The sequence below is a fragment of the Myxocyprinus asiaticus genome, chromosome 40, assembly GCF_019703515.2.
Source record: "Myxocyprinus asiaticus isolate MX2 ecotype Aquarium Trade chromosome 40, UBuf_Myxa_2, whole genome shotgun sequence".
Lineage (NCBI taxonomy): Eukaryota > Metazoa > Chordata > Actinopteri > Cypriniformes > Catostomidae > Myxocyprinus > Myxocyprinus asiaticus.
The window spans coordinates 23598716-23618797 of NC_059383.1; the positions used below are offsets into that span (position 1 = coordinate 23598716).

At 39.2% G+C, this 20082-nt stretch overlaps 1 protein-coding gene across 4 annotated transcripts in view; it reads left to right on the forward strand.

The window, feature by feature from the left end:
- The window catches only part of LOC127431348 (nuclear pore complex protein Nup98-Nup96-like), a 43291-nt gene extending 23209 nt beyond the window's left edge, over window positions 1-20082 (forward strand). For 3 of the 4 annotated variants that reach the window (XM_051681762.1, XM_051681763.1, XM_051681764.1), the window contains 13 exons: window positions 892-1116; window positions 1216-1342; window positions 5899-6316; window positions 6551-6783; window positions 7238-7507; window positions 9164-9321; window positions 9413-9553; window positions 11462-11616; window positions 11781-12002; window positions 16681-16922; window positions 18857-19011; window positions 19118-19229; window positions 19632-20082. In XM_051681762.1, coding sequence (XP_051537722.1) covers window positions 892-1116; window positions 1216-1342; window positions 5899-6316; window positions 6551-6783; window positions 7238-7507; window positions 9164-9321; window positions 9413-9553; window positions 11462-11616; window positions 11781-12002; window positions 16681-16922; window positions 18857-19011; window positions 19118-19229; window positions 19632-19834 — 2661 coding nt within the window. In that variant the 3' untranslated portion in view covers window positions 19835-20082. Of the gene's footprint in view, window positions 1-891; window positions 1117-1215; window positions 1343-5898; window positions 6317-6550; window positions 6784-7237; window positions 7508-9163; window positions 9322-9412; window positions 9554-11461; window positions 11617-11780; window positions 12003-16627; window positions 16923-18856; window positions 19012-19117; window positions 19230-19631 lie in introns of those variants that run through there. The other variant, XM_051681765.1, reaches the window with a different exon arrangement.

Sequence of the window (20082 nt, forward strand, 5' to 3'; positions counted from 1 at the left end):
TCGGAAGTTATTGCTATGCTGTGCACACATTTTAAATGCTAAGAGTTGTTTAAAAAGAGAATTATGGTGTTTATTAGGAAACTTTTATCTATGATAATATTTATACTCTGAAAGGTCACCTTTCTCTTGTTCTCTAGTAAAAATTAGCAGGTGCTTGGCTGGTATAAAGGCTTGAGTTTGAAATCTTGCAATAATTTCAGGAAAGTATTTGTTAAAACAGTTTCTTTATTATTATTATTATTATTATTATTTTATTATTAAACAATGATAATACAAGATTAATTCTCAATACATTTTGAGTGGAGTAAATCATCCAAGCATAAGTTTTTTTATTTAATGATGCTTGGATTCTTTTATCTTTGCCAAAAATATTAAGAATTTTCCTATGTAATGAGATTTGTGAAACACATGCAAAGAATTTGCAAATACAAATGTATTTTAGATTTCTTCTTTATACCTGGTGATTTATCAAGAGTAACTTAAAATACAGTGATATATGAATGTCTTAGTTTTACAACTGGTAGTGATTACAAATGTATGAATGACAGTATGTGAATTTGCTTTTTTTTATTTATTTTTTTCATTTTTTTTTCATTGATAAATAAAAGTACAATAAAGCTAAAATGTTTGTGTCCATCAGATTCATGGGTACACAGAAATGCTTTCAAAGCAATGTTCTGAATATGCCACAGCTGGAAATTCAAAGCCTGACAAATCCTTTTCAACAAATTTGTCAAAGTGAAGTTTGATTTGTGTATTTTTGAGCTGTAATTTAACCAGAAATGTAGCAAAACATTTACATCTATTAAGGATTATACATGAACAATTAAAACATCATGGAACTCTGCACACAAATCAAGATGGAAAACCTGACTTGATATTTTTGTGTAGAGTACTGCAGTTCTTGAGCTGCTCAGCCATGTGTCGGAGTTGGACAGCGACATGGCTGACATTACTCAAGAACTCCCAGTGGACAGTGTTTTGGGTGAGGAGGATGGAGAGAGAACTTCATTCGATGAGAACAAACTGAGAGCTGAGACTCCTGCTGAACACGAGCCGGTTTCTGCCTCCAGTCAAATCGCTTCTTCAATGGGCATCAACCCTCATACCCTACAGGTAGAGCACACATCAACTCAATCAAATCAGTCATCAGTTGTGAAAACTTCACATCCTATGATCTGCTGCTTTAATGATAGTGGTTTTTATTCCACACAGATCATGAAGGCCTCTCTGTTTACAGAGGATGATGAGTGTGACCCGTTTCAAGAAAATGGCTCCTCAAAGCTCTTAAAGGATGTGGCCTCCCCGAAAGTCCTGCTTTCTGGAATTGGCCGCGCATCAAGTACGCCAGTATAATTGATGCAATTCATTTAGTCTGAGACCTGCACTTTTGGCATACTTGTGGGAAGAATACTTGAACTGTGAACTGCACAATTGCATTTTGAGCTGTACAATTAAAATCATGAGATTATTAAAGGAATGTTCTGGGCTCAATACAGGTTAAGCTGAATTGACAGCATTTGTGGCATAATGTTGATTTTTACCATTTTTAGATTTCTCTTGTTTATTTAAAAAAAAAAAAATCAAAAATCATTGTTACAGTAGCCGCTTACAAAGGAAGTAAATGGGGCAAGACAATAAACGTTAAAATGGACATTGTTTCAAAGGTGTAGCCACAAGATGCAAACATTGTGTTAGCATGAATTTAGTGAGATAAAATCGCTTGCTAGCATTTTCTGAAAGTTACAGTATTTCCAATATTACAACTTCATTTCAATGACGACGTAACACCGGTGAACTCACTAAAAATCATGATGAACAGAGATGGTATCACACTAAAATCAGGTTAACACTTATAATGTTTATGTCATGTGGCTTTACTTTTAAAACCGTGTGTATTTTTTTGTAATTATATATTTTTTTTTATTGATTCCTAAAGAACAGCAAAACATGTATACATGGAATCGACATTTAAACCCCACAACCGCCCTGACCCCCAACAAACATCTCTGTGGTCACATATGAGTATATACACATGATTATAGACACACACAAAAATAATAATAATAATTACACATCCAGCAATGACAGATATCTGCCCCATTTCTCCATAAATTCAATTTCCCTAGTCTTCTAAAAGACCCTTCTTCAAAGGCCGCCACCTTCCCCATCTCCGAGCACCACTCCTGAAATGAAGGCGCTCCAGCCAACCTCCAACCCCTTAAAAGAATCTTTCTGGCAATCATGATGCTGGTTAGGACCCAACTCTTTATGTGTCTATTCTCAACTTCGATGACCGCCCTATCGCTCAAAATACAGAGTCTGGGGCAAAATGAAACCGAGTGCCCAATACGTCACACACAAGACTCTGAACCAAAACTCCTGGATCTTAACACACCCCCAAAAGACATGGGTTATGCCTCCATCCTCTGATTGGCATTGCCAGCAGGTGGGTGTGTCTTTAAGATCAAGCCTATACAATCTAGAGGGGGTCCAATAAAATTGATGTAAAATCTTGAATTGCATAAGGCGCACTCTTGCATCTCTAGATGCAGACTTGATGTTTTTTAGAATCCTAGCCCACTCTCCCTCCTCCAATACCAAGTTTAAATCTTTCTCCCATAATCTCTTGAGAGAAGTTGTAGCTCTGTGCTCCAGACTCTGAATTAGCAGGGAGGAATACACTGATGACCTTTTCCAAAAGCAGTAATCACCACTCCCAGAGTATCTGCTTTAGGGGGTGTATGCTACTCCCAAAAATAATACAGAGCAGGTGGCGCAGCTGTAAATATCTAAAGAACTGGGATCTTGGAATCCCAAAATGTTAAACCAGATTTTCAAAATATCTCAATACTCTGGTCTCATATAGGTCACCGAGTGTGTTAACCTCCCTCACAATACACTCTGACCAGCAGAAAGGGGACTTTAATAACCATTTATTTACTTTAACCAATAGTTTGGGGTTAAGCCGTAATCTCGAGGCAACATTTAAATAAATGTCCGAATTAAACACTCTGGACACTTTTGTCCACACCAAGTGTAAATGCGAGATAACGGGGTGTAATTTAACTTCTTTGGTTAGACTGATATTGAACTTCCTGTTCAATACACAACCAGGGAGGGACTCTCTAAGGTGGAAGCGACCAATGAGCCAAATGTCTGAGACTGAACGCATAATAATAAAACAAAATCTTAGGTAGGTCTAGCCCACCTTTATCAGTCGGCCTATGCAGCTTACTGAAATGTATTCTGGGATGTTTCCCATTCCAAATGAAGGACTTTAAATAAATTGCTTGAAATAAGAGAGGGGGATATCTACAGTGCATCCAGAAAGTATTGACAGTGCTTCACTTTTTCCACATTTTGTTATGTTACAGCCTTATTCCAAAATGGATTAAATTCATTATTTTCCTCAAAATTCTACAAACAATACCCCATAATGACAACGTGAAAGAAGTTTGTTTGAAATCTTTGCAAATTAAAAAAAAAAAATAAAAAATCACATGTACATAAGTATTCACAGCCTTTGCCATGACACTCAAAATTGAGCTCTGGTGCATCCTGTTTCCACTGATCATCCTTGAGATGTTTCTACAACTTGATTGGAGCCCACCTGTGGTAAATTCAGTTGATTGGACATGATTTGGAAAGGCACACACCTGTCTATATAAGGTCCCACAGTTAACAGTGCATGTCAGAGCACAAACCAAGCCATGAAGTCCAAGGAATTGTCTGTAGACCTCCGAGACAGGATTGTATTGAGGCACAGATCTGAGGAAGGGTACAGAAAAATTTCTGCAAGCACTGAAGGTCCCAATGAGCACAGTGGCCTCCATCATCCATAAATGGAAGCGATCGGGGGAGAAGGGCCTTAGTCAGGGAGGTGACCAAGAACCTGTTGGTCACTCTGACAGAGCTCCAGCGTTTCTCTGTGGAGAGAGAAGAACCTTCCAGAAGAACAACCATCTCTGCAGCATTCCTCCAATCAGGCCTGTATGGTAGAGTGGCCAGACAGAAGCCACTCCTCAGTAAAAGGCACAGACAGCCCGCCTGGAGTTTGCCAAAAGGCACCTGAAGGACTCTCAGACCATGAGAAACAAAGATTGAACTCTTTGGCCTGAATGGCAAGCGTCATGTCTGGAGGAAACCAGTCACCGCTCATCACCTGGCCAATACCATCCCTACAGTCAAGCATGGTGGTGGCAGCATCATGCTGTGGGGATGTTTTTCAGCGGCAGGAACTGGGAGACTAGTCAGGATTGAGGGAAAGATGAATGCAGCAATGTACAGAGACATCCTTGATGAAAACCTGCTCCAGAGCGCTCTGGACCTCAGACTGGGGCGAAGGTTCATCTTCCAACAGGACAATGACCCTAAGCACACAGCCAAGATAACAAAGGAGTGGCTCTGGGACAACTCTGTGAATGTCCTTGAGTGGCCCAGCCAGAGCCCAGACTTGAACCCGATTGAACATCTCTGGAGAGATCTGAAAATGGCTGTGCACCGACGCTCCCCATCCAACATGATGGAGCTTGAGAGGTCCTGCAAAGAAGAATGGGAGAAACTGCCCAAAAATAGGTGTGCCAAGCTTGTAGCATCATACTCAAAAAGACTTGAGGCTGTAATTGGTGCAAAAGGTGCTTCAACAAAGTATTGTGCAAAGGCTGTGAATACTTATGTACATGTGTTTTCTTTTTTTCTTTTATTTTTTTATTTATCATTTGCAAAGATTTCAAACAAACTTCTTTCACGTTGTCATTATGGGGTATTGTTTGTAGAATTTTGAGGAAAATAATGAATTTAATCCATTTTGGAATAAGGCTGTAACATAACAAAATGTGGAAAAAAATGAAGCGCTGTGAATACTTTCCGGATGCACTGTATAGGAAGTGACTGTAGCAGGTAGTTGAATTTTGGAATACAATTCATTTTAATAACATTAACCTTCCCAATCATTGATAAATGTAATGAAGCCCACCTGCCCACATCGCTCGAAAACCTTTTTATTAAAGGGTCAAAATTAACTCTTAACTAAATCACACAAATTTGCTGAGAGTAAAATACCCAAATATTAATGCCCTGTGTGGGCCACTGAAAGGCACCCGGCTGAAAAGCCATTATCGGGCAGTACGCTGTCAGAGCCAAAGCTTCGGATTTAGACCAGTTAACGCTGTATCCCGAGAACTTAGAAAAGGAATGAATAATTCTGTGGAGGCAAGGCATAGATCTAGAAGGGTCAGAGACGAATAATAAAATATCAAATGTGTAAAGTAGAGGCTTATGTGCCACATGTCCCGCCATCACCCCTGGAAAATCCTCCTCCTTATCGCAAAACCGTGTGTATTTTAATGTTTATGGACTCGCCTCGTTCATTTTCGTTGTAAGTGACTTACTGTAACTGCAATTGTTTTTAATTTTTTTTATTAACAAGAGAAGTCTTTTTTTGCATGTGGTAATATGCTACATAAGCTGTCAGTTAGAATTAACTTGTTGAACCTGGAACATTTTTGACCACACAATTCTGTCAATTAAATTAATGTAAAGTCTGCTTTGCTGCATGTTTCAAATTGAAGAGGCATCACTCTGTTCATACATGTTCCTATGCACATGTGACGCTCATGATACGGTGCTTTCAGCTGTTCGCAGTACTGTATGTGTGCACTCCACACTAACTTGTGGGTTGGTCTGTGTTTGATTCGCTTTATGTCTGTGGTGAAAGTTGCTTATAATATGTACTCAGAACACAAAGCACTCCAGCTTAATTTTTTTGTTTGTGTAATCTCATGTAACTTGCAATCAAATTTTTTTTTTTATAGTAATCACATTATTTATTTTAACCAAATCATGTAGCCCTAGCTTCATGTCTGATAAACAACTTCAATGACTTTGCCCTCACAGTTGGAGGCTTGCTACAGGCCAAGTTCACCTCAGGAGGAGGACTCTTTTCTCAATTGCCCGAGGCTCCTTTTGGTGTAATGCCTCAGAAGCTTGGTAAAACACTAGTGTCTGAAGCCCCATGGCCATCATTGGGCCCCTCCTTCCTGTTGCCGCCCCCTCCCCCAGAACCTACTCTACGGACTGTGGGGGCCCGCAGGCTAGGGGGGCCTGTCCCTCTGGAGAGCTCTATAACTGTGGGCAAAGGCCGTCTGCTGATGGATGCTGCTCTCTTTAAAGGCCGGTCTTTTAGAGTGGGCTGGGGGCCCAATTGGACATTGGTGCACTGTGGAGATCAAATTAGCATCACCGAAGCCATGAAGGAGCAGGCAGCGGAGAGCATGGGACTTGGCTTCTTACCCAAACCAACTAAGAGCAAACCGTACGTTTTACATTTCCCAGTTCTGTGAATGATATAAACTTGCAGTTTTGTCCGGTTGTCCTTAACATCCAGAAGATTTACCATTTATAATAGGGTTAGCTTACCTATTGTAGGAAACCATAGTTCCCAAGGTAATCATTTGTCTTCATGAGGGTTACATGATTGGTCTGCAAGTATCCAAAGTGTGGTAGAATCTTTTCTCAAAATATTTTTCCCATCTTTGCATCATACCAGGATCACTGAAAGTCTATTTAAAGTGCTTGTGGAGCAGGCTGTGGGCCTAGAACTCAAGGAATCAGCAGAGAGCCTGGCTCTATACCACAGACCACTGGAGATCGGTCTGAAGCATAGCACAATCAACACTGATGACCCTTGTCCCTATATTCAGCCAGCAAGAGGAGTGGATGCTTTGCATGAGTATGCCGAGTGGATTGTGGAGGTCAACAAAGATACAGGAGCAGGAGATGGTATGCAGTCTTTTTTGTTTTAATTCATACCTCCCAGTTTCTTCTGTTAGCTTGTGTTAGTTTAGAATAAGTTTTATGAGGAAATAAAGATGTTTGATTAGTTTTTTTTTTAAGCTCATTGTTAGCTTTAAAAAAAAAAAGAAAAAAGAAATGTATCCTTTATTTGCCCAATTTAATGTATTTGTTTGAAATAAACAATTCCCAGAACAGGAAAATGTATTGAAAAATCAAATCCGTGCACTCAAAACTGTTGTGTTTTGAAAATCTGAACTGAATTAGTGTGAGGTTTGTGCACCATAACATTTTATAGAATGTGGTTCCCTATAGAGCTAATTGTTTGAGAATTCAAGAATCCCTGCACATGGCTGACATCTAAAAGTATTGGTAGTGATTTCAAGTGTATTTATTTCAAAAAATGACTTGGAAAAAAAACCTAATTGATCACTCCTATTAGCTGTCTTAGCTCACTGGCGGCAGGTTTGGACTCTGTGTACTGCTTTGTGGGGTCGTTTGAGTGACCAGGAGGTGGAGTCTGAGCAAAATTCAGACTACCAGCAGCAGCTTGAGCGGCGTAGGAGCTTCTCGCACTGGCTGTCTGAGAGCGCAGCCGAGTGCATTGAGGAGGAGGTGGGCTTGGCACTGCAGCGCAACCATGCTAAGGCAGTATTCAGTTACCTTACTGGCCACTGCATTAGTAAGGCTTGCGAACTGGCCCAGAAGAGTGGTGAGTGTACAGTTTTTCCTGTTGAGCAATAATGAGTCCTTTTTGTTCCTTGGTTTCATTTTATCATGCTAATTTAAACCTTTGTTGCTGCATATTTTTAGTGTTTACTTTTTAGTAGGGGTGTGACGATACACTTAGCTCACGAGACGATACACGATACTGGGTTCACGAGAACGAGATGATATTTTAACACTATATACACTACCGGTCAAAAGTTTTGAAACACTTCTTTATTATAATTTTTTTTCTTCACATTTTAGAATAATAGTGAAGTCATCAAAACTATGGAATAACATAAATGGAACTATGGGAATTATGTTGTGACTAAACAAAATCCAAAATAAATCAAAACTGTGTTATATTTTAGCATCTTCAAAGTAGTCACCCTTTGCCTAGAATTTGCAGACATGTACTTCTGACATTTTCTCAACCAACTTCTTGAGGTATCACCCTGGGATGCTTTTTAAACAGTATTGAAGGTGTTCCCATCTAAGTTGGGCACTTATTGGCTGCTTTTCTTTATTATTTGGTCCAAGTCATCCATTTCAAAAACTGTTTTTAAAAATTTACGTTAGTTTTGGAATGAAATAAATTAATGTGGTGGCACAATTATATTTTTGTCTATAAAACTAATTTCAAACATTTGAGCACATGCCTTCAGATCAAAAGATTTTTAAGATCATGAGAAACATTTCAGGCAAGTGTTTCAAAACTTTTGACCGGTAGTGTATATGACTGGAAAAATAGTCTTTTATTCGACTGAAAGTCACAAAATGCAAAACAATGCAGGTGAATTTTGAAATGTTTTAACTATCATCTTGTAATGAAAATCACTTCAGTTCTACTTTGAGTATGAATTATCATATGCAGTAAAAGACTGTAGCACTGTAAAAGGTTTTGCCCCAAACTCAACTGACTGGCTTCTCTCCTGTATGATTTCACATGAGTCTCTTCAGACCTGGTTGATTTTAGTTGAGAGCTGCGGTGGTTCTGTAGGTGTCTTTCATTGTGCTTGTGTTAGCCGCGGTGTACGCCACTATTTTCTTACAATGCTTACATATTGGCTGTGTCTCGTTCGGAAGACCACGTCCTCCGGAGGTCACATTTGTCGGCCACATACGTCATCGAGGCTGTCTCGTTTCATTATTTTTTTTATTTTTTTTTTATTGGGAATGCAAAAAAGGTTAACAATTGTATAAATGTAAGTGCATATACATAAAAGGCATTGACAATAGATAAAAAAATAAGAAAAAGAAAGACAAAAAAAAAAAAAATGAAACGAGACAGCCTCGAAGTATGCGGCCGATAAATGTGACCTCCAGAGGACACAGCCTTCCAAACGAGACACAGCCTTTGTTTGTGTCTTGTCTGTCACTCTGTTGCCGTTTATTGTTTCCACCGGGTACCTAAAATGCTGCCACACAAACGATTTAAAAGTGGCGGGGGCATCTTCTATGCTAATTTCACCCATACACTCCGTCATGCTGCTATCGTGCGACAGCTTTTCACCTCAACGAGAAATATCATCACGTTTTAATATCGCGAGATCTCGTGGCACGTGGTCACACCCCTACTTTTTAGTATGTACACATTCTTTATGTTCAGTTGCATTATGTACAGCAGTGCGAGTTGTTCTGATATAAAATGTCTCTGTAGGGGACCATCGGCTTTCTCTAATTCTGTCTCAGGCTGTGGGCTCTCAGTATTGTAGAGATCTTTTGGCTCTACAGCTCAGTGACTGGAACAGGATGCAGACCGACTCCTTCATAGAAGAAGAGAGATTACGAATTTTCGCTCTGCTTGCAGGCAAGCCAGTAAGTAACTAAAATGCCATAAACCTGGACATCATTGCGCTGGGGCTTTGGGTGTTCTTTCCACCTTAACCCTCATGGTTTTTATTTTAAGGTGTGGCAGTCAACAGACTGCTGTGTAAACGTTTGCTCTGAACTCGATTGGAAGCGGTGTGTTGCTGTTCATCTTTGGTACATGCTGCCTCCCACTGCTTCTGTAGCCGATGCTCTAGCCAAATATGAAGCTGCCTTTCAGGTACCTCGCAACACACAATAGTTTTTTTTGGAAGCTATTAGTTACTTTTAGATGTGTGTATTCTACATATGAAATAACAATTTTATACTAAGGTTTTTTTTTTTTTTTTTTTATCTTAGTAGCCTATGTACAGTATACAGGTGCATCTCAATAAATTAGAATGTCGTGGAAAAGTTCATTTATTTCAGTAATTCAACTCAAATTGTGAAACTCGTGTATTAAATAAATTCAATGCACACAGACTGAAGTAGTTTAAGTCTTTGGTTCTTTTAATTGTGACGATTTTGGCTCACATTTAACAAAAACCCACCAATTCACTATCTCAAAAAATTAGAATACATCATAAGACCAATAAAAAAAACATTTTTAGTGAATTGTTGGCCTTCTGGAAAGTATGTTCATTTACTGTATATGTACTCAATACTTGGTAGGGGCTCCTTTTGCTTTAATTACTGCCTCAATTCGGCGTGGCATGGAGGTGATCAGTTTGTGGCACTGCCGAGGTGGTATGGAAGCCCAGGTTTCTTTGACAGTGGCCTTCAGCTCATCTGAATTTTTTGGTCTCTTGTTTCTCATTTTCCTCTTGACAAGGTTCAGGTCTGGTGAGTTTACTGGCCAGTCAAGCACACCAACACCATGGTCATTTAACCAACTTTTGATGCTTTTGGCAGTGTGGGCAGGTGCCAAATCCTGCTGAAAATGAAATCAGCATCTTTAAAAAGCTGGTCAGCAGAAGGAAGCCTGAAGTGCTCCAAAATTTCTTGGTAAACGGGTGCAGTGACTTTGGTTTTCAAAAAACACAATGGACCAACACCAGCAGATGACATTGCACCCCAAATCATCACAGACTGTGGAAACTTAACACTGGACATCAAGCAACTTGGGCTATGAGCTTCTCCACCCTTCCTCCAGACTCTAGGACCTTGGTTTCCAAATGAAATACAAAACTTGCTCTCATCTGAAAAGAGGACTTTGGAACACTGGGCAACAGTCCAGTTCTTCTTCTCCTTAGCCCAGGTAAGACGCCTCTGACGTTGTCTGTGGTTCAGGAGTGGCTTAACAAGAGGAATACGACAACTGTAGCCAAATTCCTTGACAGGTCTGTGTGTGGTGGCTCTTGATGCCTTGACCCCAGCCTCAGTCCATTCCTTGTGAAGTTCACCCAAATTCTTGAATCGATTTTGCTTGACAATCATAAGGCTGCGGTTCTCTCGGTTGGTTGTGCATCTTTTTCTTCCACACTTTTTCCTTCCACTCAACTTTCTGTTAACATGCTTGGATACAGCACTCTGTGAACAGCCAGCTTCTTTGGCAATGAATGTTTGTGGCTTACCCTCCTTGTGAAGGGTGTCAATGATTGTGTTCTGGACAACTGTCAGATCAGCAGTCTTCCCCATGATTGTGTAGCCTAGTGAACCAAACTGAGAGACCATTTTGAAGGCTCAGGAAACCTTTGCAGGTGTTTTGAGTTGATTAGCTGATTGGCATGTCACCATATTCTAATTTTTTGAGATAGTGAATTGGTGGGTTTTTGTTAAATGTGAGCCAAAATCATCACAATTAAAAGAACCAAAGACTTAAACTACTTCAGTCTGTGTGCACTGAATTTATTTAATACACGAGTTTCACAATTTGAGTTGAATTACTGAAATAAATGAACTTTTCCACGACATTCTAATTTATTGAGATGCACCTGTATTTCTATAATACATTTCTATAAAAAAAACATGTATTCCAATAAATGGAGTAATGAAATGACTTGCCTTGGCTACCTTTATCACTGCAAACAGTACGTAGCTTACTTTTGGTGATGAAATTATTCATCGTTTAAACTTGTTTACAGGGCACAAACATTGCACTTCATATAATGAATTGTCTGATGAAATCATTAATATTTTTGTGTTGCAGGGCTCAGAGGAAGGGATAAAGTATGCTTGCCATCCTTTACCTCCCTATGTAGATGAAATTGAGTTGTTGGGTTTGGATGAAGAAATGGAGGAGAACGTATCCAAAAAGCAGCTCTACAATATCTGCTTCCACTTGCTCAAACTTTACAGCGATAGGTTGGTAATCAGTCTCCTCTCTGGTTTCTGGTCTTTCAGTAATTTATGATGTATTTCTAGAATCACTACCATTCTGGTCCATACTCACCCCTTAGAACCAATTTGGTAATATTTGTCTGTAAGTGGTCTAATTCTGCTGTTCTGTGCTATTTTCCACTCATCAGGCACTACAGCCTACAACAGCTACTAGATCCCAGCACAGTAACGATCGATCGTCTGGATTACCGGCTAAGCTGGCACCTGTGGAACGTGTTGCAGGCTCTGAACTACAACCACTTGTCCACCTCATGCCAGGGCTTGCTGCACACAAGCTATGCCGCCCAGCTGGAGAGTGCTGGACTATGGGAGATGGCTATATTTGTGCTGCTACACATACCTGACTCTGGGTTAGTGTGTCTCTTTTTTTCTTTTTTTTTTCTGAGTACATGTTTAGTAGTGATGCACCGAAAATAATTTGGTTTTGCAGAAATCCTGGAGAAATTTTTTTTAATGTTTTGTCTGTCTTTCTATCTATCTATCTGTCTGTATACTGTATATGTATGTATAAACTTTGAAAACATATTTTTATTCTGTAGCTTTTGAATAGGTTGAAATAGGTAAATACATGATGCTGTATTTAAAGTTATTTTTTTATTATATTTTATATTTATCTATACAGTTGAAGTCATTAAAACTAATTTTTTAACCACTCCACATTTCATATTAGCAAACTATAGTTTTGGCAAGTTGTTTAGGACATCATCTTTGTGAATGACACGAGTAATTTTTCCAACAACTGTTTACAGATTGTTTCACTTTTAATTGAATATATCACAATTTCAGTGGGGCAGATGTTTACATTAAGTTAACTGTGCCTTAAAAGCAGCATGGAAAATTCCAGAAAATGATGTCAAGCCTTTAGACAATTAGTCAGTTAGCTTCTGATAGGAGGTGTACTGAATTGGAGGTGTACCAGTGGATGTATTTTAAGGCCTAACTTCAAACTCAGTGCCTCTTTGCTTGACATCATGGGAAAATCAAAAGAAATCAATGAAGACCTCAGAAAATTTTTTTTGACCTCCACAATTCTGGTTCATCCTTGGGAGCAATTTCCAAACACCTGAAGGTACCACGTTCATCTGTACAAACAATGGTATGCAAATATAAACACCATGGCACCACTCAGCTATCATAACGTTTAGGAAGGAGACGCTTTCTATCTCCTAGAGATGAACGTAGTTTGGTGCGAAAAGTGCAAATCAATCCCAGAACAACAGCAAAGGGCCTTGTGAAGATGCTGGAAGAAACAGGTAAACAACTATCTATATCCACAGTAAAACAAATCATATATCGACATAACCCGAATGGCTGCTCAGCAAGATAGATGCCACTGCTCCAAAACCACCAGAAAACAGTTTGCAAGTGCACATGGGGACAAAGATCTTACTTTTTGAGAAATGTCCTCTGGTCTGGTGAAACAAACATTATGTTTGGAGAAAAAAAGGGTGAGGCTTGCAAGCCGAAGAACACCATCCCAACCATGAAGCATGGGGGTGGCAGCATCATATTGTGGGAGTGCTTTGCTGCAGGAGGGACTGGTGCACTTCACAAATAGATGGCATCACGAGGAAGGAAAATTATATGGATATATTGAAGCAACATCTCAAGACATCAGTCAGGAAGTTAAAGCTTGGTCGCAAATGGGTCTTCCAAATGGACAGTGACCCCAAGTATACCTCCAAAGTTGTTGCAAAATGGCTTAAGGACAACAAAGTCAAGGTATTGGAGTGGTCATCACAAAGCCTTGACCTCAATCCGATAGAAAATTTGTGGGCAGAACTGAAAAAGTGTGTGCGAACAAGGAGGCCTACAAACCTGACTCCATTACACCAGTTCTGTCTGGAGGAATGGGCCAAAATTCCAGCAACTTATTGTGAGAAGCTTGTGGAAGTCTACCCAAAACATTTGAGCCAAGTTAAACAATTTAAAGGCAATTCTACCAAATACTAACACATTGTATGTAAACTTCTGACCCACTGAGAATGTGGTGAAAGAAATAAAAGCTGAAATAAATAATTCTCTCTACTGTTATTCTGACATTTCACATTCTTAAAATATAGTGATCCTAACTGACCTAAGACAGGGAATGTTTTCTATGATTAAATGTCAGGAATTGTGAAAAACTGAGTTTAAATGTATTTGGCTATGGTGTATGTAAACTTCTGACTTCAAGTGTGTGTGTGTGTGTGTGAGAGATAGATAGATAGATAGATAGATAGAGATAGATATATATATATATATCACACACACACACACACACACAGTTGTGCTCAAAAGTTTACATACCCTGGCAGAAATTGCGAAATTTTGGCATTGATTTTGAAAATATGACTGATCATGCAAAAAAAACTGTCTTTTATTTAAGGATAGTGATCATATCAAGCCATTTATTATCACATAGTTGTTTGGCTCCTTTTTAAATCATAAAGATAACAGAAATTACCCGAATGGCCCTGATCAAAAGTTTACATACCCTTGAATGTTTGGCCTTGTTACAGACACACATGGTGACACACACACAGGTTTAAATGGCACTTAAAGGTTAATTTCCCACACCTGTGGATTTTAAAATTGCAATTAGTGTCTGAGTATAAATAGTCAATGAGTTTGTTAGCTCTCACGTGGATACACTGAGAAGGCTAGATACTGAGCCATGGGGAACAGAAAAGAACTGTCAAAAGACCTGCGTAACAAGGTAATGGAACTTTATAAAGATGGAAAAGGATATAAAAAGATATTCAAAGCCTTGAAAATGCCAGTCAGTACTGTTCAATCACTTATTAAGAGGTGGAAAATTTGGGGATCTCTTGATACCAAGCCAAGGTCAGGTAGACCAAGAAAGATTTCAGCCACAACTGCCAGAAGAATTGTTCGGGATTCAAAGAAAAACCCACAGGTAACCTCAGGAGAAATACAGGCTGCTCTGGAAAAAGATGGTGTGGTTGTTTCAAGGAGCACAATACGCCGATACTTGAACAAAAATGAGCTGCATGGTCGAGTTGCCAGAAAGAAGCCTTTACTGCGCCAATGCCACAAAAAAGCCCGGTTACAATATGCCCGACAACTCCTTGACACGCCTTACATATTCTGGCACACTGTAATTTGGAGTGACGAGACCAAAATAGAGCTTTATGGTCACAACCATAAGCGCTATGTTTGGAGAGGGGTCAACAAGGCCTATAGTGAAAAGAATACCATCCCCACTGTGAAGCATGGTGGTGGCTCACTGATGTTTTGGGGGTGTGTGAGCTATAAAGGCACAGGGAATCTTGTGAAAATTGATGGCAAGATGAATGCAGCATGTTATCAGAAAATACTGGCAGACAATTTGCATTCTTCTACATGAAAGCTGCACACGGGACGGTCTTGGACTTTCCAGCACGACAATGACCCTAAGCACAAGGCCAAGTTGACCCTCCAATGGTTACAGCAGAAAAAGGTGTAGGTTCTGGAGTGGCCATCACAGTCCCCTGAACTTAATATCATCAAGCCACTCTGGGGAGATCTCAAACGTACGGTTCATGCAAGACCACCAAAGACTTTGCATGACCTGGAGGCATTTTGCCAAGACGAATGGGCAGCTATACCACCTGCAAGAATTTGGGGTCTCATAGACAACTATTACAAAAGACTGCACGCTGTCATTGATGCTAAAGGGGGCAATACACAGAATTAAGAACTAAGGGTATGCAGACTTTTGAACAAGGGTCATTTTCAATTTTTTCTTTGTTGCCATGTTTTGTTTTATGATTGTGCCATTCTGTTATAACCTACAGCTGGATATGAATCCCATAAGAAATAAAAGAAATGTGTTTTGCCTGCTCACTCATGTTTTCTTTAAAAATGGTACATATATTACCAGTTCTCCAAGGGTATGTAAACTTTTGAGCACAACTGTGTGTGTGTGTGTGTGTGTGTGTGTGTGTGTATATATATATATATATATATATACAGGTGCATCTCAATAAATTAGAATGTCGTGGAAAAGTTCATTTATTTCAGTAATTCAACTCAAATTGTGAAACTCGTGTATTAAATAAATTCAGTGCACACAGACTGAAGTAGTTTAAGTCTTTGGTTCTTTTAATTGTGATGATTTTGGCTCACATTTAACAAAAACCCACCAATTCACTATCTCAAAAAATTAGAATATGGTGACATGCCAATCAGCTAATCAACTCAAAACACCTGCAAAGGTTTCCTGAGCCTTCAAAATGGTCTCTCAGTTTGGTTCACTAGGCTACACAATCATGGGGAAGACTGCTGATCTGACAGTTGTCCAGAACACAATCATTGACACCCTTCACAAGGAGGGTAAGCCACAAACATTCATTGCCAAAGAAGCTGGCTGTTCACAGAGTGCTGTATCCAAGCATGTTAACAGAAAGTTGAGTGGAAGGAAAAAGTGTGGAAGAAAAAGATGCACAACCAACCGAGAGAACCGCAGCCTTATGATTGTCAAGCAAAATCGATTCAAGAATTTGGGTGAATTTCACAAGGAATGGACTGAGGCTGGGGTCAAGGCATCAAGAGCCACCACACACAGACGTGTCAAGGAATTTGGCTACAGTTGTTGTATTCCTCTTGTTAAGCCACTCCTGAACCACAGACAACGTCAGAGGCGTCTTACCTGGGCTAAGGCGTATATATATATATATATATATATATACGCCTTATATATATATATTATTATTAACTGACTTTTGTCTAACATAAGCAAATATTTATCCTACAAAGTGCTAATAAAGTACTTACGAATACACAACAAAGGACAAAAGCATACCTTCTTATTCTAAAAGCATTTTCTTCATGTTAGTGTTTGTTACTTGATTTTAAAATTAACTGTTTTTCAGATTTTATGCCAAGATTTTCAGCTTATTTTTTCTCTATTCGGCAGCCAAAAGTTCGGTGCATCACTAATGTTTAGTTGATGATTGAGATGTTTGCAAATAGCAGTTGTGTTTTATTGCAGAACACAGTGAAGAGTTTAAATGTAGATGATCCCTATTATGTGACTGTACACAGACGTAGAGAAAGTGCCGTGCGAGAGATGCTCAACTTACATTGTTCCCTGGAGGGGACAGAAGAGTCAATGGAGAAGGAGCGATTTCTTACTGAAAAGTTGCTCATCCCCATCCAGTGGATCCATCAGGCCAAGGCCATCCGTGCCTGCAGAGAGGGAGACAAACACAGAGAAGCCTTGCATCTTTATAGGGCCGGCCACTGGAATCACTGCCATCAGCTAGTCATCCAGCACCTGGCCTCAGGTTGGTATGGGTTAAAAACATTTAAAGTGTTAGTTCACATAAAAAAATTAATTCTGACGTTACTTACCCACGTGTTGTTCCAAATCTATATGACCTTCTTTCTTCCATGGAACACAAAAGGAGATGTTAGGCACTGACAACCTCACTTTTGATGTATGGTTAAAAAAAAAAAAAGATGCAACCAAAGGGTGACTGGTGTTTTATGTTCCACAGAAATCAGTCAGTCAAAGGGGTTTGGAACAACATAAGGGAAAATTATGTGTGTGTGTGTGTGTGTATGTGTGTATATATATATATATATATATATATATATATATATATATATATATATATAAATTATTATTATTATTTTTTTAGTACAAGTCATTGAAACTGGAATCAAATGAAAATAGAACAATTAACTTTCTACATAATATTGTATTTGTATCATATGAAGTCCTTCTATACAGAATCTCACAGCACAATCCAAAAAAACAACATTGGAGTTATTTTTGTCAAACAAAGTGCTGCATAAGAGAGCTTTCTCAGATGTGAGAGATTGCTTAAATGTAATACAGTTAATATTTATTATTATTATTATTAGTTGTAGTAGTATTACTGTGAATATTACGTAACTATACTGTAGTGATATATTTCTGTCTTTTTTTTCCATTTAAATTGAGATCTTATATTGCCACAGTGCATAATCTTTATATTGTACACTTAATATTATGCAAGTTTTAATCATAATTTGTGCTCTATGGTATGCTTGTGTAGGCCCGTGTGAATAAAAGATAGGGCATTTCACTCACAAAGAACACTTATAATGGAACAGTGATGCGTCTTATACAAAATATTATACTCTCTTATTCACATTTTTATCTTTTTGACATCCATTCAGTGGCATTGCAAAGCACATATAGAGTTGCAACTAAGTGCTGGGTGTGATCCATCATAATAATCAGAATCTGATTATTTTCCTGTTATGAAGTGATGCAACAAATTACTCTTTATTTTTCAAGGAATTACTCTTTATAGCTATTCAGTTATAGCATCTGTTCTGTTGTTCCTTGCGTTACAAATACGATAATTTGATCAAAATTGTTGCGCTTCATTTGATATTTTTAGACGTGCATGTGCAAACTGAGTGCGCGTATCAGGCACAGATGTGCAAGTGTTTTAAGTGCTCTCTCCTACAGTGTGTCCTCAATCAAATTGTGCTAGGAAGCCCGTGAATAATTTTTCTATCAACGAAATATCAGAACGAACCAATTAATTATACTTCCCAGTGCTACAGAGGATGTTCTTGAAGAGTATGTTCGTTTGCGCATGCGTCTCTGTGTGTGCTCAAACTCTGTTCAGCCACTCGCACAACAGCAGCTCTACTCAGTTGTATGATGTGAGGTATTGGGTTCATTTTAACAAGAACAAGTACATGAGTAAAGTATCTAACCTGATGCCAGTCCTTTAATAAATGCATCATTCTTTCTGCGTGACACTTCATCCTTGGAAAGGAGTATTCAAAACTCCCGTTGAAATCCCGTTGCCAGTGGATGAAGCTGATGGTGACAGCATGGAACGCACAAGTGGAGACGATGTGCTGTGAATTGTGGCTGTACGTGATGGTGACATCCAGTGTCCAGAATATGAATTTCATATATAATTTCTCAATAGCGGGCCTAATTCTGTTCTATTTCTAATATCTCTCATGGGTTGCATCAGAGCTGTCGGAGGGCCACAGATGGCCTGCGGGCTGGACTTTGGACCCCCCTGCACTAGGACATAATGTGATTTTAATTTGTGCGCTGAATGACATTCGTTCATCAGATGGTATCGTTTTTTTTTGGCACATGAGTTCGGTATCGGATCAGGACATCCCTAATTTTCATATTTGAGTGAACTATCCCTTTAATACCTCTCAAAAGCTAACACTCTTCTCCTTCCTGTTTTCTTAGATTGCATCATTAATGATAATCATAAGTATCTCCTTGAGTTCCTGGAGGGGTTGGCAGTGCCAGAGCGCAGTGTACAGATTCAGGGCTGGGCCACATCTGGTCGTGTCTACCTGGATTACATCCATGTCATCCAGACTTTGCAAGACATCCAACAGGTATCCCATTGCTCAGGAACTCTACTATTGCAGCTCTACAAGAATAGAAGATAATGGAGACCACTATCATATGAACGTCTTCCCTTTTTTGTGTTTAACTATATAGACTGAGAGCCCAGGTTATGAGCTGGAGCGATTACATACAGAGGTGACGTCTCTGTGTGGTAGGATAGAGCTCCTCCCTGGCTCCAAAGCAAAAGACAGACTTTCCCAGTCAGGTCAGATGTTTTTTTTATTTTTTATTTTTTTTGCCAGTGCCTCATAAGCTTAGAGATAGTTCACCCAAAAATGAAAATTTTCATTATTTAGTATGACCTGTATGACTGACTGACTTTATTTAGCACAAAAGGTAGATGTTTGGCAAAATGATAAGAACTGGCAGCCTCAGTCACCATTCACTTTCATTGTATGGAGAGAAAAAAAACACAATGAAAGTTAATGGTGATTGGGGCAGTCCCTTACATCTTCCTTTTGTGTTCTATGAAACAAAGTCATACAGTTTTGGGAAAACATGAGGGTGATTAAATAGTGACATCATTTTCAATTTTGGGTGAACCATTCCATTAAAACCTCCATGTGTTGATCTGGATTTCTAACCCTGGATCTCTGTTGCTATATAGAGATGGCCAAACGTGTGGCTAACATCCTCCGGGTGGTATCGAGTCTACAGCAGGGTGGTGAAGGCACCACAGACCCTCGCCACATCCCTCTTTGCCAGCTCGCCCCACACATTGGACGTCTCCCCATGCCGGAGGACTACGCTTTAGAGGAACTCCGCAGCCTTACTCAGTCTTACCTGCAAGAGTTTGTTGTCAGTCACTGAATATCAAGACATGGACAAAGTTTCTTAATCAGTTCTGCAGGGCTATTATGAGTCTTGAGTTTGATTGTCTTTCTGAACTCAAGTTATATGGCTGTTTCAGGCCATGGTTGAAAGATTGATGCATATTTAGGCACAAAACTTGTAAATAAAGCATTCCCTTGTGTATTTTTTCATTAAAATCCAGTTTTTGTAGTCATAGACGTGATTTATGTGAGTGTGTCTTTGATAATTAAAGTATCTTTTGAATA